Here is a 24,535-nt window from a genome sequence, read left to right on the forward strand (position 1 = left end):
ACAAAGAAATCTCGATCTCAAAATACAAAATATTCTTCAACTTTTTATGAACGCCCAACATCTATTTTAGATATGCAATGTGGCAACCACCAAAATAGCAACTCCAAGGTGAACTGAATGGGGAGGGTAAACTTGTATGAATGCCTGGTATATAATTTAGTTATGCAATGTGCATTGTACAATTAGCCGCTATCAAGTTCTGGCGACTTTTTTCTCCTGTTGAAATGCATTTTAATTTCTAGCTTTTGAATCTAGGCTCCATCTACATTCTACATACCTACTTGGGTACCTACATATTTCAATGTAAAAAGTTTCACAAAATTGCAGAATCCTTTTTAGGAAAACTTTATTCTTAAACTTTCCTTTAAGACCTTTTGTTCGGAAGGAAAATCTTGGCACCAAGTCTAAAAAAGTTGAAATTAAATTAAAATGAGTTTTGCAATTTCCCAACACGTCCTTGGCCTTTATGTGTTATTCATGACACTGCAGATGCATGTTTTTATTATTTATTTTAAGTATTCTCTTTTCATCGCCTTGATGGTTTAGAAAAAGCATTCTTATGTAAAAACAACACACCCGAGATAAATAAATGATAATTATGGCGATGAAAATGCTCTGAAGTTGAACTAATGCTGAATGTTTTTTTTTTTTTTTTTTTTTTTTTTTTTTTTCTGTGCGAATTTTTTAGGTATTTATTGTGCAGGTAATGTGAATTCATATAGGTCTTAAGGTAAATGTTGTTGTTATTATTCAAATAATGTATTGATCCCTAGCTATTTAAAATTCAGGATACATTCAATTTTCAAAGTAGAATTTTGTGGCTTTAATGTTTTTTTTTTTTTCTCTCTCTCTTTTTTTATTTAGGTATTTCCTTCTTTCTTAACTTTATTTCCTTACACGGAAAATCAAAGATAATTATGATGAAGATTAATATCACAAGTATTATGTTACAGTCATTTTGATTCATCATATTCATATCATTATCATAAGGATATAGATAATGTATTTTTTTCATTTATTTTTCACTGTTAGAAGTTGTTTTGCAAAAGTGGCTTGATATACCTACATATTGATTTGTGTGTGGAAGTTTTCAAATTTGATTCCAACAATCTGTAAAACTTGCTTTTGAAGCCCCTTCTTTTAAAATTACCACCCAAGGGTTCACCTTGAACTTACAAATGTGGAGATAAGCCTTTCTTGATTTTGGTCATTTCATGGTTATGAAATTATAAATCCGCACGATTTATGGTGCTTCTTTACTTCTCATTTGAAAGAACTGGAGATTTCGTCACAGAATAAAAGCAATATCAAGCCACATTTTGTACCTATGTATGTATTTGTAGAGCAAATTTTTAAAAGAGCTATATCTAATTCAAAGTTTAAAGGAAAAAAATAACGTAAAATAAAAAGCCGTTCTCAGTTTCAAATATTACTTCTACTTGATCAAATAGTTACTTTGGGAAAATAAAAGGAACTAATAAAACGATTAGATACCTATGATGTATAAATTAAATTCTAACTTGTTTGAAATTGTTATTCGTGTTTCCTTCTTTGAAAGAATATGAAAGGTACCTTTGTTTTAAACAGGGGCCTACGGTAATGAGGGAGTAGTTAAGTTTAAAAGCGATCAAATCAAATACAAAGTGCAAAGAAAGGTGTGTTTACTCAATTCAATGGGGATATTAATCGGTCAAGTACGAGGAGTGGTTAGTGATAGTGCTGAATTCGCTATGAAAACCAAAGTAATCGAGATATGAGACAATAGAGATAAAGAAGTGTAACGAGAAGCGCTTTATTATTTCAAAGTACAAAAGCAGTAAGTGTAAATCTACCTTTCATATCTCAGACTACATTGATTTTTATTTCAAAATAAAAATTAAAAAATATACAAAAATAAAATATTAAAGGCATGCCACCAAGAAACTCTATAGTAACAAAAAATATAAACAATAATTTTCATAAAATGATAGATGGCTACTTTGGTAGACGTTTGGTTATATTTGTGATTTTTGTATACAACAATATTTAGACTGTAAGGTAGTGTACACACTTTATGTCTTTTTTACAACAAAATGAATGCACTAAAAGAATCATTCCAAATATTATTAGTAAACTAAATGAAAATCTAGAGAGAGAAAAGTTAGTGGAAAAAATAATGGGTAAATAATTCTGATCAATTACTTCAGGGATAAAAAGCCTCAAAAGCCGTGTAAGACAAAGTAACGCCTACGTTCAGAAAAGAAATTGGTCCGTTTTGAACCAATTTACGAAAACAATAAACCAAAAGGGACTCTAAGAATTATGTATAAACCTCTTACGAGTAAATGTGCTTACATTTTCTTTGGAATTGAAGTTTTAATTAGATTAATTGAAAATCAGTTTATGAAATCGAGGAAAAGATGACCTACTTAAGGAACTTATTGCGTACCTAATATAAAAATGCAAAAAAATGGACTTTGGATAGGGTGAAATGTATGCACATTTAATAAAGTAAGGAGATTTATAGTTTTAAATTTTTGGAGATTAATTAATGAGAATATTTATTTTAACAAATTTCACCCCATACAATGCATTTTTTTCGGGATAAAAGAAGATAATATGAGTGTTTATCTTTATTAAAACATCTACTATTAGTACTTCTTAATGTGGAGATTAATTAATGAGAATATTTATTTTAACAAATTTCACCCCATACAATGCATTTTTTTCGGGATAAAAGAAGATAATATGAGTGAGGGACGACAATGATGATTAGATAATACTTTTAATAAAATTCTATTTCATTACTAAATTTCGATATTCTAATTTGGATGTCTTTCGTAACGTGGACATTTAATCTTTCCCTAGTAATCCTGCACTGAATACAACACTGCATTTAGGAAATGTAAAGAATTTTATATGAAACAAAGGTATCTACAATGTAAAATAGTTATAAGCCACAAAATTCAAAGATTATTCGACATACCGAATAGATTGCCAGCATATTGTATGTATAATGTATCACTCTTGTTACTATATAAAAATGCAAAAAAATGGACTTTGGATAGGGTGAAATGTATGCACATTTAATAAAGTAAGGAGATTTATAGTTTTAAATTTTCATCAGGAAAAAGAACTAATATAAACAATATTATTGTTTAGGCTTGCCTCCTTCGCTCGCGCTTGTATTCTCCACCATATTTGCAACGATTTCCCGCAAGCTCCGTAATCTCTGGGATCCAGCTGGCCATTACTGCCTATGAGTACATAGGGAGTATTCAATCAATTCAGTGTGTAGTAACCCTGTCTCTAACTGTGTCAACTCGATGAAAAATATTGTTACAAATGGACCCTCAAGTTGGCATGTAGCTTTGCGAATTTTTTCAATCCTAAAATAGCTGATGTGAGTTTTGTTGAAAAGTGAATTGCCATTATTTGTACTTGTACCACAGTACGCCAGAGTTCACAATCTATGTACCAATAGGAGAGTTGTTTGAACAATATTACATAGATATATCAAGAGAACTTTCATCATGTCCACGATTAAGTGTTTGATATTCCAATACTCCAAGGTGGATATGTTTCTATTTCCCCCTATAGTTTTAGTATTTTTCATTGTGATAGGTAGCCTACAATGTAAATTAGTTATAAGCCACAAAATTCAAAGATTATTCGACATACCGAATAGGTTGCCAGCATATTGTATGTATAATGTATCACTCTTGTTACTATCTTCGTTATTTATTTTCTCATTATCTTCTTATATTAGGAAACATTTCAACAGAAGTGAACTCTTTGATAGATATTATGTTGCTTGATGTTGTTTGTTCATTGCACATACGAACATTTGACTGTGTGAGTTGAGTTTGTTGGTTTAAATTATGTGTTTAAACTAATATTAGATGAATAAATAAATTACTATTTTGAGATAAAATTTAAGTAACGTAAACATTTCGACTACAAATTTTTACCAATTTTATTTTATATGAAACTATTTTAATATACCTATTTTAATGTACTAACTATTAGGTCAGAAATTAAAATATAGAAACTAAGAGAAGGAAAGTTGTTCGAACTTCAAGAAGGAAAAGAGGACTCTTCCTGAAGTTGGACTTTTGTTTTACCAAGAATGTTGTACGACATAACATTACCCAAAATAATAAAGTTTAATTGAATTTTAGATTTTGGAAGTCATACCTCCTGTTTTACCAAGAATGTTGTACGACATAACATTACCCAAAATAATAAAGTTTAATTGAATTTTAGATTTTGGAAGTCATACCTCCTTCCACGCTCGTTCTTCAGAGTGCCTCCATATTTGGGTCGAGTTCCAATGAGATCAATAATTTCTGGGATGCAACTGGCGAATATTGCCTACATGTGAACAACCAGATCAAATGTACATGTCAAAAGTCAATAGAGTTGTTTTGCTGAATGACAGCTTTGCTATAATTGTGTGCTGGTAAATGTCGAGATAAATGTTAAATATTCTAAGAAACAAGTAGCCATTTTTCACACTGTTCTGTTCATAAGAGTATTTGAATTTGACGAAAACTGTTTTTATTTGCTTTGTACTGTGGAAGTTTTTTCATATTAAATGTGTTCAGATTTTTTTCTACTAAAAATATTTACAGATTAAAAAAATACGTTCAACTGTTTTATCTACTTGTGATTTTGGAGGGGATAGAAAAGCGATTTTTCTTACGGGGGGAAAAAAACATCACCTATTTTCGTCATCAAAGGGGCGTAGCCAAAAATATCTACATATCTACCTACTTAGTACCTTTATTGGTTATTGATAGGTATTATTGAAGAAAAAAAGTGAGTTTACTAATCTAAGAATTATCCAATCATGATAGAATAGTTGATAGTTGGTTACTTTCATTTTCTTCAATTTCAACAGTTCTTATTCTTAACAGGTCTTTAACATCCATGTTTGAAATTCAAACTCTAATTACTTTTGCTATAATCATTTCAACTTATCGTCTTACAATTGTCTTTCAAGATGCTGAAGGATTCACAAGTTTAAAATAATCATTGAAAATTTCAACAAAGAACCAAAATTACAACACAATATAAATAAATATAATATTATCAATCTAAAGATATCAGAAATATAGCTGATGCGAGTTTTGTTGAAAAGTGAATTACCATTATTTGTACCACAGTACGCCAGAATTTACAATCTATGTACCAACATGAGAGTTGTTTGAACAATATTACATAGATATATCAAGAGAACTTTCATCATGTCCAGGATTAAGTGTTTGATATTCCAATACTCCAAGGTGGATATGTTTCTATTTCCCCCTATAGTTTTAGTATTTTTCATTGTGATAGGTAGCTATTCTAGAAGAAACACATTGTTTTTAACTTTTTACAGTGGGTAGGCCTTTGATATCATTATTTTAGGTCTCTTAATATCATGCTCTGATTTGAATCTGTTGTCGAGTTTTTTATTTTGTTTAGATAACTTACGAGCATTTGTGTTTACTTGGAAAAACAGGATCAGGTTTTGTTAAATATGTAAAGAATTATAAAAAAAATCATCATTATATGTTTTGTAGAAATAATTATGTAAGCATTAGAAAGAAAATGTATTTTAAATTTTAATTTGATTATTTGTCTTACCATGTTCCGTTATTGTTTATCTTTGTATCTATTATAGTATCTCTTACAGCATAACTATCTATTCGGTTTATGTGAAGATCGGTCGAAGAAATTTGACTACGCCCCTTGGAATCAACTTTATTCTGGTCTGACGGAAATATTAAATGTGCTAAATATAATAAAATTTTAACACGAAACAACAAAGTCAAAAATTTACCTGAAATTGAAATAATGTTGTTTATTGCCGTCTGATTGAAAATCATGCAAAAGAATTTGATTAACAAAAAGTCCAAATGCAGCCTTTCTTTAAAATTTATTTTATTAAAAATTTAAAAATAGATGAAAATAATTATGCTACATATACTTACGAGAAATACCATCGATTTAAAATTATTTAGAAAGCAAAATAAGTGTAGGTACTGTTAAAGAGCCATAGAATGCTACATATACTTACGAGAAATACCATCGATTTAAAATTATTTAGAAAGCAAAATAAGTGTAGGTACTGTTAAAGAGCCATAGAAAATTAACAAGTAAATGACCAAAGAAAGAAGGAAAAGAAGTAACCCTTTGACGCACATTGAAGAATTAAATGAAGCTAATGTTCTATTAACTGAAAGTATCAGGTATTAATCTAAATGGCTATACTATCTTGAAAAGCACCCATTTATTGTTGTAATCTAGCAACAAGTTGGTTCTTTACACTGAGCCCGCTACCTTGTCCTTTTGTGTGAAGTTTTTCAAATTTCATTGTTATCTAGATACAAATTATTTCTTTAATAGGAACAGTTTTTAATGCCTTACCACCTTCAAATCCTAGTACGCAATCCAAATTTGCAATATTCGCAATCTACAAATTATTTCTTTAATAGGAACAGTTTTTAATGCCTTACCACCTTCAAATCCTAGTACGCAATCCAAATTTGCAATATTCGCAATCGGTTGTCTAAATTCAATCTAAACGTATTAAAAGGGGAAAAAAATCTAATCTATTTACAGAGAAATGAAAAGTGAACGAAAAACCGGAAAGAAAACTCATCACAGACTTTCAAATTAGAACATGGAGGAGACATAAAATACTGATTGCTCAAACGCCACCTCTCTATAGGGAGAACCATAAGTATTGCACCATCATGTTCAAAGACAACTTTAATTTCACTGTGTCTTTTCCTCTTTTTCCTCAACTTGATTACTCTTGGTTTTGGAGAGATTTTGCATTCTTAAGGTTTTTCTGTAGTTGAAACGATACTCAATAATCCGATATTATGTTAGCACACTTTAATGAAAAATGTTAATAAAAATAAAAAATGATCCGATACTCAAAATATTCCAATTTTTAGCTACTGTATAACCAAACCTTGAATATTAGGTATCGTCTTCGTTGTGGTTACCGGGTATGCTATGGGGAAGTGCAAAATCTCTCTCTCTCTCTCTCTCTCTCTCTCTCTCTCTCTCTCTCTCTCTCCCCCCTTCCTCTCTCTCTCTCTAGCTTTAACTACTAAACATATTTACAGATTAAAAAAATACGTTCAACTGTTTTATCTACTTGTGATTTTGGAGGGGATAGAAAAGCGATTTTTCTTACGGGGAGAAAAAACATCACCTATTTTCGTCATCAAAGGGGCGTAGCCAAAAATATCTACATATCTACCTACTTAGTACCTTTATTGGTTATTGATAGGTATTATTGAAAAAGAAAAAAAAGTGAGTTTACTAAGCTAAGAATTATCTAATCATGATAGAATAGTTGGTTACTTTCATTTTCTTCAATTTCAACAGTTCTTATTCTTAACAGGTCTTTAACATCCATGTTTGAAATTCAAACTCCAATTACTTTTGCTATAATCATTTCAACTTATCGTCTTACAATTGTCTTTCAAGATGCTGAAGGATTCACAAGTTCAAAATAATCATTGAAAATTTCAACAAAGAACCAAAATTACAACACAATATAAATAAATATAATATTATCAATCTAAAGATATCAGAAATGTTCGACAACGGAATGTTTTATCACAATTTTAAGTAGCTGATGATAAACTGATATTAGAAAAGAAATTGCATTAGATACATTATTTGAATACTTATCATATAAATTGAGAAGTCATCTTTTTGATATTACAACTGTAGAGAACATTTATGCTGTAGCTATAATGTACAATTTTCGCATTCCATTTTGTTTCCTGCAGTAAAATACTAAGAAATCAATGCAGCAAAAACAGAGTCTAATCTATTTACAGAGAAATGAAAAGTGAACGAAAAACCGGAAAGAAAACTCATCACAGACTTTCAAATTAGAACATGGAGGAGACATAAAATACTGATTGCTCAAAGGCCACCTCTCTATAGGGAGAACCAAAAGTATTGCACCATCATGTTCAAAGACAACTTTAATTTCAGTGTGTCTTTTCCTCTTTTCCCTCAACTTGATTACTCTTGGTTTTGGAGAGTTTTTGCATTCATATGGTTTTTCTGTAGTTAAAACGATACTCAATAATCCGATATTATGTTAGCACACTTTAATAAATGTTAATGAAAATAAAAAATAATCCGATACTCAAAATATTCCAATTTTTAGCTACTGTACAACCAAAAGTTGAATATTAGGTATCGTCTTCGAAAACATTGGACGGCTTCTGGTTTCCCATTTCCTCTTTGGAATTTACAAACTTCTTTGCAAAACAAAATGGCGGAAATGAAGCATGAATCGGATGGTGCAATACTTTGTAGTCCCCCCTTGTTGTGAAAGTTCATCTGAATCGTGCTTCCTCTGTTGTCTAAATTAAAACATTCAACATTGATCTGTGTTAGAAACAAGGCAAGAAGAAGCAACACAAAGTAAGTCTGTAGGTATGTAATAATTTTCCTTGTTTGCGTTTAAAAATAAGAAAGGTTCAAATGAAAAGATAATTGCACCAAGATATGGACTTTGATTCAAGAACAGAAGTATTAATTGCGCCTTTTGCCTTCAGCTAAGCAACACAAAGTAAGTCTGTAGGTATGTAATAATTTTCCTTATTTGCGTTTAAAAAAAAAGAAAGGTTCAAATGAAAAGATAATTGCACCAAGATATGGACTTTGATTCAAGAACAGAAGTATTAATTGCGCCTTTTGCCTTCAGCATTTAGATGGTTTCTAAATTGAATATCTCTCTGAGCTGATTGGTGGACATTTTGAAAGCCAAGGACATTCTCGTGTGAACCAAAGTCCATATGGATCGCCAGTATAAATTAACGAGCTATCTACAGTAAAAAGTAGTAGAAAAAAAAAAAGAAAGGTTCAAATGAAAAGATAATTGCACCAAGATATGGACTTTGATTCAAGAACAGAAGTATTAATTGCGCCTTTTGCCTTCAGCATTTAGATGGTTTCTAAATTGAATATCTCTCTGAGCTGATTGTTGGACATTTTGATATTTTGAATGCACTTGTCCTTGAAAGCCAAGGACATTCTCGTGTGAACCAAAGTCCATATGGATCGCCAGTATAAATTAACGAGCTATCTACAGTAAAAAGTAGTAGAGCAGTAATAAGAAAATGAAGTGTATGATGGAATGTCAAGTTGAAAACTACGGATGTCGATCAGTCATAGGAAAAGTCGGACAAAGGATTAAGATTTGGAAAAATTAGGTGTAACTAGTAATAAACCTCGTAACAAAATCAACTCATCAAAGAGGCGAACAAAGAAATCTCGATCTCAAAATACAAAATATTTTTTAACTTTTTATGAACGCTCAACATCTATTTTAGATATGCAATGTGGCAATCACCAAAATAGCAACTCCAAGGTGAACTGAATGGGGAGGGTAAATTTGTATGAATGCCTGGTATCTAATTTAGTTATGCAATGTGCATTGTACAATTCGCCGCTATCGAGTTTTGGCGACTTTTTTCTCTTGTTGAAATGCATTTTAATTTCTAGCTTTTGAATCTAGGCTCTATCTACATTCTACATACCTACTTAGGTACCTACATATTTCAATGTAAAAAGTTTCACAAAATTGCAGAATCCTTTTTAGGAAAACTTTATTCTTTAACTTTCCTTTAAGACCTTTTGTTCGGAAGGAAAATCTTGGCACCAAGTCTAAAAAAGTTGAAATTAAACTAAAATGAGTTTTGCAATTTCCCAACACGTCCTTGGCCTTTATGTGTTATTCATGACACTGCAGATGCATGTTTTTATTATTTATTTTAAGTATTCTCTTTTCATCGCCTTGATGGTTTAGAAAAAGCATTCTTATGTAAAAACAACACACCCGAGATAAATAAATGATAATTATGGCGATGAAAATGCTCTGAAGTTGAACTAATGCTGAATGTTTTTTTTTTTTTTTTTTTTTTTTTTTTTTTTGTCCTCTATCCTTTATCTAGATCTGAACAATGGTTATCCAAGATTTATTAGTCCAGCCTGTTTTTTTGAAACCTTGTCGAGTGACCATTATGATATTACAAAAAGGACATAAATTTAAAATTATCTTTTCAAACCCTGTCCCCACAAATTTTCGAAATGACAGTAAAATTATTTCAGAGGCGACAATTTTATAAAACTTTGTCGTCAGTTCGAATTCCTGAACAAGAACTTTTAAATTTTCAATGGACAATGAAATTGATTCTCTTCTCCTCCTCCCATTCAGAAAAATTCCTGTCAACCAATCTTGCCAAAATTTATGACAAGTTTTTAACCATCATAAATTAACCATATTGAAAAATTATGGGGGTATTCACATTTGAAAGTTGCGAGCATTATTATAACTCTTAAAATAGCACCATTCTTTTGTCCAGAACAGTCTACATAACTTTGTAAGCCTCTACACTCAAACCTACGTATCATTTACATATCATGCAATTTTGGTCTAAACCTATAAAGTCTAAACCATAGGATTGCGTCCTTTATAAAGCGATTCAAATTCTACCTACTTTTTTCAGCCTGAATCGAACTTTAAATATCTATCATCAAGGAGAAAATGACTGAATTAATTGCCGAATCTTGAATCACCAATCTAGGTCCCATGGTATCAAGTGTTCATACAAAATCTCTTTTGTCTAAGTTGACCGTGACGTGTTTTGTTTCGAAGTTTGCTCCAGTTTTTGGCCTCAACTTAATTAGATTTCTGATCATTTATCATGCTTCAGGTCTTTTCCATTTGACAAGGTTGTGATTTGATTCCAAGCTCAAGGCTGTTCCGGATTTTATATGAAATATTTCAAGATTCATATCACATGTTGCGATGAATTCACACGACAGTTTTACAATGATCATGAAATAACTCTTAACAATGATGAAATGCCTTTCAACAAGGATGAACACATCGCAAAGCCAAACAATTATAAAGTGTCTCTTATTGGCGAAAAAATTACCAACAAAATACCTAATTTAACAGTTAAATAAATAAAACTTCCAGTACCTAGTACCTACTTGATGCATAGAAATCTTATTGTGATCAAGCGATCAAACATTATAAAAATGAGATTAAAGAGACATGGACTTACGGTTATCTAATTTCATTTAGAAGAAGTTAGAAATCGTTTAAATGTAAAATTTAAATCACGATTTTTCGGTTCTTTACTAACTTGGTATTGAGATACATTCAGCCGCATGAGGACAAATAGCAGGCGACATTTCAAAAACGACACCAAACTTTCATTTTCATAATTTAAAAGTTGATTTTCGCACCTCAAGGTTGTTTTTTTTTTCTTTTCATAAAGATTACCAATACCGATTCAATAAAAATATTAAAATAAAATGAAAAAAAGTTGACCAATTATTTGGGCCAGCAGTATTGACCGTTGTCTTTGCTCCCTCAGGTACATGAGGCGGATGCTTGTCTGGTTTTGGCCAACAAATACTGCCAAGATCCGGACGCTGAAGATGCGGCCAACATCATGCGAGTGATTTCCATCAAGAACTACTCGGACGACATACGGGTTATCATTCAGTTGATGCAATATCATAATAAGGTAAACAAATACGCTGAACATTTAAGCGTACTATAAGGCCATACCTCATTTTTGTTAAAAGGACAAGCCAGCACTACGAGATTTCCCTGGTGGTCACCCATCCAGATAATGACCACGCTCAAACTTTTAAGACCATACCTCATTTTTGTTAAGACCATACCTCATTTTTGTTAAAAGGACAAGCCAGCACTACGAGATTTCCCTGGTGGTCACCCATCCAGATAATGACCACGCTCAAACTTGCTTAACTTCAGTGATCCAGGGGGTAGGTACGTGGTGCATTGAACGTCCTATTGTCACTAGGTACCGAGTCTTGTAATCCGCGTCAGTACCCTAAGGCCATACATTTTGTATGAATGCCTGGTAATTATTTCTAGGTATGCAATGTGCCAGACATGTCATAAATCCGTATTCAACAATTCAATGCTGTTATTAGAAGAGAAAATAATTAATTGGTCCTTCGGTGCCAGGGAAATAAATAAAATTGGTTCTTTGGTGCCGGATGGAAGCAAAATATTTTGTTCTGTTTCAGGCATACTTGCTGAACATTCCATCCTGGGACTGGAAGCAGGGAGATGACGTCATCTGTCTAGCCGAGTTAAAGTTAGGTTTTATAGCTCAAAGTTGCCTTGCTCCTGGGTTTTCTACCATGATGGCAAATCTGTTTGCTATGAGGTCGTTCAAAACGGTAAGTTTTACACCTAGATTCTTTAAATTCCTTTAAAAGAGAGAGAATATTAAAAAAAAATCTGGCATACCTAATTTGATATTTTATCACGTAACTAAAAGCTCTTCTTTACTAGTGTATTTGGTTACTTACTTGCAAAAAGGCTGTGTCTAAATTTTGAAGATGATCCCAGAAGGTTTGCACAGTCTTTGAGCAAGGATTACATACAAACGTAACTAAAAGCTCTTCTTTACTAGTGTATTTGGTTACCTACTTGCAAAAAGGCTGTGTCTAAATTTTGAAGATGATTTTAAAATAAAAACAATCCCAGAAGGTATGCACAGTCTTTGAGCAAGGATTACATACAAGAGGATTGGTATGCTGGGATTAAGTACGAAGTAGAAATTTATCCTTTGGGTTGTTACATAATTTTACCTTTATTTATAAGAGTGCTTAATTATTTTCCTATGATACTTAATGAATATTATAGAACTAATAGAGCCTGGTTCACAGACAGTGGGGATTCAGACGTGGCAAAACGATTATTTGAGAGGCATGAAATATTTCAAGATTCATATCACATGTTGCGATGAATTCACACGACAGTTTTACAATGATCATGAAATCACTCTTTACAATGATGAAATGCCTTTCAACAAGGATGAACACATCGCAAAGCCAAACAATTATAAAGTGTCTCTTATTGGCGAAAAAATTACCAAATTCAAAACGGTAAGTTTTCCACCTAGATTCTTTAAATTCCTTTTTTTAGGAGAATATTAAAAAATTCCGGTATAGGCGATTTGATATTTTCTTTGAATATTAATATTACCTACCTAAAAGCTCTTCTTTACTAGTGTACGAGTATTTGTTTACTTGCAAAAAGGCTGTGTCTAAATGTTAAAGATTATTTTACAATACATAAAAACAATCACAGAAGGTATGCACAGTCTTTGAATAAGGATTGCACGTACATAAGAGAATTGGTAAATTGGTCTGCTATGATTAAATAGAATTTATCCTTTGGGGTATTACAGAATGTTACCGTTATTTATAAGAGTGCTTAATTATTTCCATATGATACTTAATGAATATTATAGAACTAATAGAGCCTGGTTCACAGACAGTGGGGATTCAGACGTGGCAAAACGATTATTTGAGAGGAATTGTCTTCAACATTGTTCATAACCTTTTTTGTTGCAAATAATGCTTCTTTTCTTGAAATCACATCTGTGTTGAAATGAGGTAATCCCTTTTAATTTTAAAGTTGGCATATTATTTTGTTCTTCTGTATATTCTACAAAATATCTGACTTGATCTGCTTTTCTCTTTTGTAAATATTACTTTTTTACAACTAATGGTATTGTAAAATTATTGAAACCAAAATAGCCATCATCCTAACTTTTCCAAAATACCTATTTGAGAGGCACCGGCATGGAGATGTACACTGAAACGTTGAGCCCCACATTTATTGGAATGCCCTTTGCACACGCTGCAGAGTAAGGCGTTGTTTGCAACCCTTGCAAACTTTGCAATCTTTTCAACCCTTTTTTGACACTATTCATTGTAAAAAATAATAATACCTTTGTTTTGGTTTTGTTTCTTGTTGCTAGCCGTTTTCCATTTTCGTTAAATTTTTTGGCCTATTTAATTTATTATTTTTATCTATAAAAAAAGTTCTTCCAACCTGTGTCTTGTATTTTAATCTGAATTATTGTGGATTATTAATTTGAAAAGAAAAAAAAAATTAAAATTCAAAATAAATAACTTGAAAGATTTTTCCTATCCTTGAGATTTCATTTCAAGTCAGCCGTCTTGGCCTAAAGTTCTATTAACCCATTCGGTTTCGTAATGGCATGCTCTGATTTGAATCTGTTGTTGAGTTTTTTATTTTGTTTAGATAACTTACGAGCATTTGTGTTTACTTGGAAAAACAGGATCAGGTTTTGTTAAATTTGTAAATAATTATAAAAAAGTCATCATTATTTGTTTTGTAGAGATAATTATGTAAGCATTAGAAAGAAAATTTATTTTAAATTTTAATCTGATTATTTGTCTTACCATGTTCCGTTATTGTTTATCTATGTATCTATTATAGTATCTCTTACAGCATAACTATCTATTCGGTTTATGTGAAGATCGGTCGAAGAAATTTGACTACGCCCCTTGGAACAATTTTATAAAACTTTGTCGTCAGTTCGAATTCCTGAACAAGAACTTTTAAATTTTCAATGGACAATGAAATTGATTCTCTTCTCCTCCTCCCATTCAGAAAAATTCCTGTCAACCAATCTTGCCAAAATTTATGACAAGTTTTTAACCATCATAAATTAACCATATTGAAAAATTATGGGGGTATTCACATTTGAAAGTTGCGAGCATTATTATAACTCTTAAAATAGCACCATTCTTTTGTCCAGAACAGTCTACATAACTTTGTAAGCCTCTACACTCAAACCTACGTATCATTTACATATCATGCAATTTTGGTCTAAACCTATAAAGTCTAAACCATAGGATTGCGTCCTGTATAAAGCGATTCAAATTCTACCTACTTTTTTCAGCCTGAATTGAACTTTAAATATCTATCATCAAGGAGAAAATGACTGAATTAATTGCCGAATCTTGAATCACCAATCTAGGTCCCATGGTATCAAGTGTTCATACAAAATCTCTTTTGTCTAAGTTGACCGTGACGTGTTTTGTTTCTACTTCTTGTAATGTGTCCCTTCGATTTCGGGAGGATAAGAAAACAGTTTTATTAAAGGACTTGAGTGGGGTCCAAGACTTTAAATTTAAACCAAGTAATCCGATTGTAGTCCCGCCAATTAAGGCAGGAACACACTACCATCACGTTACGTCACGTCATCGTTGTGTGGCTGTCCTCAACGAAATTACCTACAATATTGTGGGAAAACTTTGAACTACATCTTTCTGACTCCCCGTGACTTGACGGTAGAGTGTTTCTACCTTAATCCGATTGTAGTTCCGACAATTAGAGTAAGTTAATCATAAGTTGGTAAGTCACTAGAAGCGAAAGAGGGGAAAAGGATCACTTACCAATCCAACCAAGAGGAAGACCGGATTTTAAGACTGCGCCATTATGCGAATAAAATCTCTCATTGAAATCAAAAAATAAGTCATGTGTATTCTTCTTTTAGTGCCTATCCGTTTCGAAATGGCCATGATTATTCTTATTTTGTTTGTGGCATTCCAGAACAGTTTTGCTAAAAACGTATTTATGTACCTCGTACTTTGAACATTTCCCTCAGTTTTCTCTTTCTTCATTTTCTTCTAAACATCTAAACAAAGCCCGAATAGGGGGTCTACGCTTTTAATTATTCTTATTTTGTTTGTGGCATTCCAGAACAGTTTTGCTACAAACGTATTTATCACGTACTTTGAACATTTCCCTCAGTTTTCTCTTTCTTCATTTTCTTCTAAACATCTAAACAAAGCCCGAATAGGGGGTCTACGCTTTTACTTTCAACCATTGGTCTTTATCCTCAACCCTCATAGAATATCTTTCTATTTTCGTTCCGATCAAATTTTACATTGGGAACATCATTTTGGTACACTCGGTATATTTGTAGGAGCAGGACATGGTGTAATTAGCTACCTACCTGTCTTCTACATTTAGGATGATACACATTTTATGTTTTGCAGAACGGTTTTAATGGGTCAAGGTTTTTAGCCCATCTTGCACGTGGTTGAAGAATGAAGAGTAGGTAATCAGACTAGGGAAAGAAACAGGGACAGAGCAGTATAGGTAAGTATGTAGTGCTTATTTATTCTGCTTCAATTGGACTAAATAAGTTCTTTTTCCAGCAGTAGAGTACTACCTAGTTCTACTGTGAACCAAATTATTCAACAAAAGATGAGGATAAAATTCCATACCTCGACTGGGAATGAACTCATGTTCTGTTGATTAGTAGGGGGACGTCTTGACCACTACAGCTGAACTCCACACACAAAAATCCCACTCTGAGGCTTAGGTGTAGGGGCCACTGCCCCAAGGGGTGAGTTAAGCTTATACGAATCTGAGCACTACATCAAATGAAAGTTTCTAGTATGGATATGTTTTAGACAATTCTGATGCTCTGATGAACCCTGCTTGATTATTAACTTTGTCTCATAAAGCGTTAAAAAAACTATCAAACTAAATTTACTGCGCCACCACCTCGTTAGCGAATGACTTTGGATTTTGATCTTCTGCTTTGAGTTTTAATTGACAGCGGAATATTGTTGATATTAGATCAGCTATCAGATAGTCAGATCACGACCAGGATGTTACCTATAGACGTGTATTAGGTACGTGACGTGGTATGCACGATGTGCTAGGTACCTGTTACCTATTTGTACCTGTACCTATTTCATGAGCAGGTAGAGGTATATACCTACCTATTCTTATTGATACGAGTTTTATGTAGATTTTAGATGTACCTACCTACTCTTATAATAGCACCCACATAGGTAATTAGTGTACGTATAAGTATAAACTAACATGTTGGTAAGATATTATGTATATATAGGTACTTTCCTGTAAAAATTACATCTATCACTTAAATTGAATTTTTACCAACTACATACCTACCTAGACTTTATCCACAGTTATTCAAGATTCTTATGGTGGGTTTCACCAACTATTTAGCCTGTTTGCTTATCGTGTCTGTTAAGCCTATCTATACAAATCAAATGGAACTTAACAGGCTGTTAGTTTAACAGGCCTTCTAGAAAAGAATTTTTTTCTGTGAAATCCAGCCCTTATTTGAGCTCTTTTAGTTGGTAGCGCGTCTGCCTTGTAAGCGCTAGGCCGCGGGTTCGATTCCTGCCCGGAGCGGATTTTATCTTGATGGGATAATGTTCGTTCTCGGAACGGCTGGCTTTCTTCTATCCTGTCTTCCTTCTCTCTTCGATTTCAGAACAATAAGACCATAGCAGTTACAGTTCCCTCTGTCAAACCTCTGAAAAAATGTTTGCATGTAATGCTGCATTTCCCATAAAAACGTGAGACAGCGTGGGAAGTTGGAGCATCTGCTAACTCGAATAGCTCTTCAAATATTTAATTTACGGAGTGACATGATTAAGCTTGGTAATGTCAGCTTTGGGTGTGTTTTTAAAGCTGCATTTGTTATGCATTTGTTATTGACTGCATTACATTGCATATTTTGTAGTGCAGACTTTTGAATGATATGGGTATGTGCTCATTGTTGTTGTTGATATTTTTTTAAGTACCTATCAAAGGAAAGACATTAGGAAAAGTGAAGGGACTAAGGAAACTGATATTGAAGAGAAAAAGTCACGTATGTAGGTAAAATGGAAATAAAGATGAGCTATGGAAAATGTAAATATGTCGTTTTCTCCCTGTTTGTATGTAAAGCTAAAATTCCAATAAAAACCTGAGACAGCGTGGGAAGTTGGAGCATCTGCTAACTCGAATAGCTCTTCAAATATTTACACGTTTAAAATAGGTAAAGATGAGGTATGGAAAAAGTAAAGCCACGCAGGCAAAATAAAGTTGAGGTAAGGAAAAAGTAAAGTCACGTATGTAAAATGAAAATAAAGAGGACTGAGTTGCATCCTTGTCACATTTGTGAACTACATACCAAATTTCAAGTCTAGCTCATACCGTTGCCGAGATATTATTGAATTACACCGAAAAGCTGCCGAAATGCCGCCAAGCGTTGCACCGATTTTAACCAAAAGTTTCGTGTCGCATCCTTGTCACATTTGACATCTGCATGCCAAATTTCAAGTCTCTAGCTCTTACCGTTCTCGAGATATTTTGTTTACAGAGAGACAGAAGGACAGACACTCGGACCAATGGCTGAAACTTTGTATTTAGGCTCTAGGGACCTCAAAACGTGTTTTGGCACTAAAAACTGACCAGCGAAAATTTGACCCGGACCAATGGAAAACGTAAAAAGCCACGTTAATAAAATGGAAATAAAGACGAGCAGTGGAAAATTTAGTCATGAAGGAGATAAAGCCACGTAGGCAAAATAAAGTTTAAGTAAGGAAAAAGTAAAGTCACGTATGTAAAATAAAAATAAAGATGACCAATGGAAAATGTAAAGCTCCGTCAGTAAAATGAAAATAAAGACGAGCAATAGAATTGAAACAAAGATGAGTAGGTAATGGATAAGATAAATAAAGTCACGTCACGTCATTAAAATAAAGCTAAGCAATTGATGAGCGCCATATAAAGGCTAGATAACTAATCCTCAGGTCTATAGTCTCACGTTGAAAGGCACTTTGTGTTTCCGCACAATCGTAGATGCATGAAAAATGTCCCATTTCATCTCCATAAAACACAAAGTCAACACGAGACTATAGACTTGGCCCTGAAATGATTATATTAAGTTAAGCAACCGTCAGGTATTCACCTAATATTGTGCAAACTGAAGGTATGGTCCATCAGATATAAGAAGACACTTAGCTAAGCAAAGCTTCTGTATTTAAGTAAGGGTGGGTACCTAGTTAAAGCATTCCAACGAAACATTTACAATCTTTTAAGACGCGAAATTTACAAAAGATGTCCCCGAATGAGTACAGCAGTTGCACAAATTAGATGATAGTCTGACGGCCACTTTTCTCAGTCTATTTTACACAGAGAGAAAAAACCTACCTATACCAGCGCAGCGGATGAAAAAGAAAATGACAATGAGCGACAGACGAAGAAGATTGTAATCGAAACGTGGAATGAACTCAAGACCATGCACATATTATTATATTTATGGTGGATTTCACCAATGACAGACGTGTATTAGGTACGTGACGTGGTATGCACGATGTGCTAGGTACCTGTTACCTATTTGTACCTATAAATATTTCATGAGCAGGTAGAGGTACCTATTCTTATTGAAACGCGGTTTATCTAGATTTTAGATGTACCTACCTAGTACTCTTATAATAGCACCCACATAGGTAGTTAGTGTACGTACAAGTATAAACAAACATGTTGGTAAGATATTATGTAGGTACTTTCCTGTAAAAATTACATCTATCACTTAAATTGAATTTTTACAAACTACATACCTACCTAGACTTTATCCACAGTTATTCAAGATTCTTATTATGGGTTTCACCAACTATTTACTATTTAGCCTGTTTGCTTATCGTGTCTGTTAAGCCTATCTATACAAATCAAATGGAACTTAACAGGCTGTTAGTTTAACAGGCCTTCTAGGAAAGGATTTTTTTTTTTTTTGAAATCCACCCCTTTGAGCTCTTTTTCTCCCTGTTTGTATGTAATGCTAAAATTCCAATAAAAACGTGAGACAGCGTGGGAAGTCGGAGCATCTGCTAACTCGAATAGCTCTTCAAATATTTAATTTACGGAGTGACAGATTAAGCTTGGTAATGTCAGCTTTGGATGTGCTGTTAAAGCTGCATTTGTCATTGACTGAATTACAATGCATATTATGTAGTGCAGACTTTTGAATGATATAGCTACATATGTGCTAATTGTTGTTGTTGATGTTTCATTTATTTAGCATACAAAGTACCTACCATTTTTTCAAGTACCATTTTTCCCTCGTAAATAGGTAATTATCAAAGGAAAGACGTGAGGAAAAATGAAGGGACTAAGGAAACTTATATTGAAGAGAAAAAGTCACGTAGGTAAAATGGAAATAAAGATGAGCTATGGAAAATGTAAAGTCACGTAGATAAATTTAAAATAGGTAAAGATGAAGTATGGAAAAAGTAAAGCCACGCAGGCAAAATAAAGTTGAGGTAAGGAAAAAGTAAAGTCACGTATGTAAAATGAAAATAAAGATGACCAATAGAAAATGTAAAAAGCCACGTTAATAAAATGGAAATAAAGACGAGCAGTGGAAAATTTAGTCATGAAGGAGATAAAGCCATGTAGGCAAAATGAAGTTTAAGTAAGGAAAAAGTCACGTATGTAAAATGAAAATAAAGATGACCAATGAAAAGTGTAAAGCTCCGTCAGTAAAATGAAAATAAAGACGAGCAATAGAATTGAAATAAAGATGAGTAATGGAAAAGATAAATAAAGTCACGTCACGTCATTAAAATAAAGATAAGCAATTGATGAGCGCCATATAAAGGCTAGATAACTAATCCACAGGTCTATAGTCTCACGTTGAAAGGCACTTTGTGTGTTTCCGCACAATCGTAGATGCATGAAAAATGTCCCATTTCATCTCCATAAAACACAAAGTCAACATGAGACTATAGACTTGGCCCTGAAATGATTATCTTAAGCAACCGTCAGGTATTCACGTAATATTGTGCAAACTGAAGGTATGGTCCATCAGATATAAGAAGACACTTAGCTAAGCAAAGCTTCTGTATTTAAGTAAGGGTGGGTACCTAGTTAAAGCATTCCAACGAGACATTTACAATCTTTTAAATTTACAAAAGATGTCCCCGAATGAGGACATCAGTTGCACTAATTAGACGGGGACTAATTAGATGATAGTCTGACGGCCACTTTTCTCAGTCTATTTTACACAGGGAGAAAAAAACCTACCTATACCAGCGCAGCGGATGAAAAAGAAAATGGCAATGAGCGACAGACGAAGAAGATTGTAATCGAAACGTGGAATGAACTCAAGACCATGCACATATTATTATATTTATGGTGGATTTCACCAATGACCTAAGAGAAGATATTTCACTAATGGGAGAATTTTCAATCATCCAAAAAGGAGTTTTTAATTATCCAAACAGGAGTTTTAAAAACTCCTCCTTTTTGGATCACTAAAGACTCCTTTTTGGATAATTAAAAACTCCTTTTCGGATTATTAAAAGCTCCTTTTTGGCCGATTAAAAATTCTCGCATTAGTGAAATCTCTCATTAAGTCATTGGTGAAATCCACCATAAGAAAGAGACTACAATATCAGCTATGTCGCGGAAGTGTTCGTTGCATATTAGTCAAAATCAAAACTAAACGTTCGCCGGATTGACCCAGAACTACCACAGTCGCGGCGCGCAAATGTGTACGCACCTTACCCTTAGCTGAATTTTTCATCCCCAGCAGTACCTACATAGCTACATACTGTTCCTTTCTTCCCAACAGGAATTCGGACTCCTGAACAATAATAGGTAATACTCGACACATTTTCCTATGATAGAGAAGTATGACGTAATTGGCCTCGCAAGAAAGGCCTTGTTGCAAGACCTCTAGTTCCGTCCACGTGTCAAATTATGGCCAGGACCACACAGTTTTAACTTGGTTTAAGTTTAACTCTTGGATTGAGCAATCTGATTGGTGGATTTCAAAATTTTAGCCAATCAGATTTCTGGATCTAGGAGATGAACAAGAGTAACACTAAACTATTCAGCTAACTCCTTTCCAAGAATTTTGTGAAATATTTAACTTGTAATGTGTTCCTTCGATTTCGGGAGGATAAGAAAACAGTTTTAATAAAGGACTTGAGTGGGGTCCAAGACTTTAAATTTAAACCAAGTAATCCGATTGTAGTCCCGCCAATTAAGGCAGAAACACACTACCATCACGTTACGTCACGTCATCGTTGTGTGGCTGTCCTCAACGAAATTACCTACAATATTATGGGAAAACTTTGAACTACATCTTTCTGACTCCCCGTGACTTTACGTGACTTGACGGTAGAGTGTTTCTACCTTAATCCGATTGTAGTTCCGGCAATTAGAGTAAGTTAATCATAAGTTGGTAAGTCACTAGAAGCTGTTGTGTGTTGTGTGGCTGTCCTCGACGAAATTACCTACAATATTATGGGAAAACTTTGAACTACATCCTTCTGACTCCTCATGACTTCACGTTACTTGACGGTAGAGTGTTTCTACCTTAATCCGATTGTAGTTCCGGCAATTAGAGTAAGTTAATCATAAGTTGGTAAGTCACTAGAAGCGAAAGAGGGGAAAAGGATCACTTACCAATCCAACCAAGAGGAAGAACACGAGGAATGTTCTTCCCAAGATTGTCTGGCAATACACGTCGCCGTACCCCACAGTGGACATGGTGACGATGAGAAAGTACACGCATGTCCAATACGAAAGCTGCTGCGGATTGTTGAACTCGAACGGGTCCCCGGAATTCTCCAACTGTGGACAGGCAGGAAGAGAAAGTGTGATTAATTCAAATCAAATCATGAATTTATTTTTGTGTGTGTGTGTTTTTTTTAATGTTTGATAGAGGGAACTGTAACTGCTAAGGTCTTATTCCCGAAATCGAAGAGAGCAGGAAGACAGGATAGGAGAAAGCCAACCGTTCCGAGAAAGAACATTATCCGGTCAGGGGAAATTCCGCCTTGTGGTCCCGGCCATAATTCGACACGTGGACGGAACTAGAGGTCTTGCAACAAGGCCTTTCTTGCCAGGCCAATTACGTCATACTTCCCTATCATGGGAAAATGTGTCGAGTATTACCTATTATTGCTCAGGAGTCCGAATTCCTGTCTTGTCTCCTAGCAAGAGCAATTTTTCGTACATAATAATGGTGGATTTCGCCAATGACTTAATCAGATATTTCACTAATGGGAGAATTTTCAATGATCAAAAAAGAGTTTTTAATGATCCTTTTTGGATCATTCAAAACTCCCTTTTGGATGATTGAAAACTCCTTTTTGGATGATTGAAAATTCTCCCATTAGTGAAATATCTTATTAGGTCATTGGTGAAATCCACCATAAATATAATAATATGTGCATGGTCTTGAGTTCATTCCACGTTTCGATTACAATCTTCTTCGTCTGTCATTGCCATTTTCTTTTTCATCCGCTGCGCTGGTATAGGTAGGTTTTTTTCTCCCTGTGTAAAATAGACTGAGAAAAGTGGCCGTCAGTTTTGCACGTGGTTGAAGAGTAACCAGACTAGAAAAAGAACAAGGGACAGAGCAGTATAGGTCAGTATGTAGTGCTTATTTATTCTGCTTCAATTGGACTAAATAGGTTCTTTTTCCAGCAATAGACTACTACCTAGTACTACTGTGGACAAATTTTTCAACAAAAGATGATAAAATTCCATACCTCGACTGGGAATGAACTCATGTTCTGTTGATTAGTAGGGGGACGTCTTGACCACTACAGCTTAACTCCACACACAAAAAGCTCACTCTGAGGCTTAGGTATAGGGGGCGACTGCCCCAAGGGATGAGTTAAGCTTATACGAATCTGATCACTACACCAAATGAAAGTTTCTAGTATGGATATGTTTTAGACAATTCTGATGATCTGATGAACCCTGCTTAATTATTAACTTTGTCTCATAAAGCGTTAAAAAAACTATCAAACTAAAAATTTACTGCGCCACCACCTCGTTAGCGAATGACTTTGGATTTTGATCTTCTGCTTTGAGTTTTAATTGACAGCGGAATATTGTTGATATTAGATCAGCTATCAGATAGTCAGATCACGACCAGGATGTTACCTATAGACGTGTATTGTTAAATTAATTTTTTTTATTATTATTTGTATTTATTAAAGTTGAATTAATTGATATCATTCTAATATAGTGAAACCTCCGAATAGCGAATACCAATACTCTCGGTTCTAGAGGTTTTCTCTGCTATTCAGAGGTGTCTGCCAATAGAGGTTTGACTGTACTAGGTATAAAATGTAATTATGTATATTATAGGCCCGATTCCTACTGTAATCATGTCACGTTCAAGTCATAGTAAAAAAAAGGAATCGAACCCACGACCTAGTGCTTACAAGACAGCTGCCAACCAAGCTAACTAGGCTGGCCCTTTATTTCCCAAGGAGGTGCTTACAAGACAGCTGCCAACCAAGCTAACTAGGCTGACCCTTTAATTACCCAAGGAGGTGCTTACAAGACAGCTGTCAACCATGTTAACTAGGCTGGCCCTTTCTTTATTTCCCAAGGAGGTGCTTACAAGACGGCTGCCAACCATGCTAACTAGGCTGGCCCTTACTTTATTTCCCAAGGAGATGCTTACAAGACAGCTGCCAACCATGCTAAATAGGCTGGCCCTTACTTTATTTCCCAAGGAGGTGCTTACAATACAGCTGCCAACCAAGCTAACTAGCCTGGCCCTTACTTTATTTCCCAAGGAGATGCTTACAAGACAGCTGCCAATCATGCTAACTAGGCTGGCCCTTTCTTTATTGTCCCAGGAGGTGCTTACAAGACAGCTGCCAACCATGCTAACTAGGCTCGAAATCGAAGAGAGCAGGAAGACAGGATAGGGGAAAGCCAACCGTTCCGAGAAAGAACATTGTCCGGTCAGGGGAAATTCCGCCCCGGGCGGGAAACGAACCCGCGGTCTAGCGCTTACAAGGCAGATGAGCTACCAACCAAGCTAACTAGGCTGGCTGCTTTTGCTTTAATATCGCTTAATACAAACCCATC

The 24,535-nt window shown here is 34.1% G+C and overlaps 1 protein-coding gene across 2 annotated transcripts in view; it reads right to left on the reverse strand.

The window, feature by feature from the left end:
* Window positions 1–3,022: 3,022 nt before the first annotated feature.
* The window catches only part of LOC103511034 (calcium-activated potassium channel slowpoke-like), a 41,643-nt gene continuing 20,130 nt past the window's right edge, over window positions 3,023–24,535 (reverse strand). Inside the window, exons 6-8 of one of the 2 annotated variants that reach the window (XM_026824909.1) lie at window positions 22,103–22,270; window positions 4,262–4,353; window positions 4,032–4,176 (exon numbers count right to left, since the gene is read on the reverse strand). In XM_026824909.1, coding sequence (XP_026680710.1) covers window positions 4,146–4,176; window positions 4,262–4,353; window positions 22,103–22,270 — 291 coding nt within the window. In that variant the 3' untranslated portion in view covers window positions 4,032–4,145. Of the gene's footprint in view, window positions 3,237–4,031; window positions 4,177–4,261; window positions 4,354–22,102; window positions 22,271–24,535 lie in introns of those variants that run through there. The other variant, XM_026824910.1, reaches the window with a different exon arrangement.

This window comes from Diaphorina citri, unplaced genomic scaffold (assembly GCF_000475195.1).
Source record: "Diaphorina citri unplaced genomic scaffold, Diaci psyllid genome assembly version 1.1 scaffold666, whole genome shotgun sequence".
NCBI lineage: Eukaryota > Metazoa > Arthropoda > Insecta > Hemiptera > Psyllidae > Diaphorina > Diaphorina citri.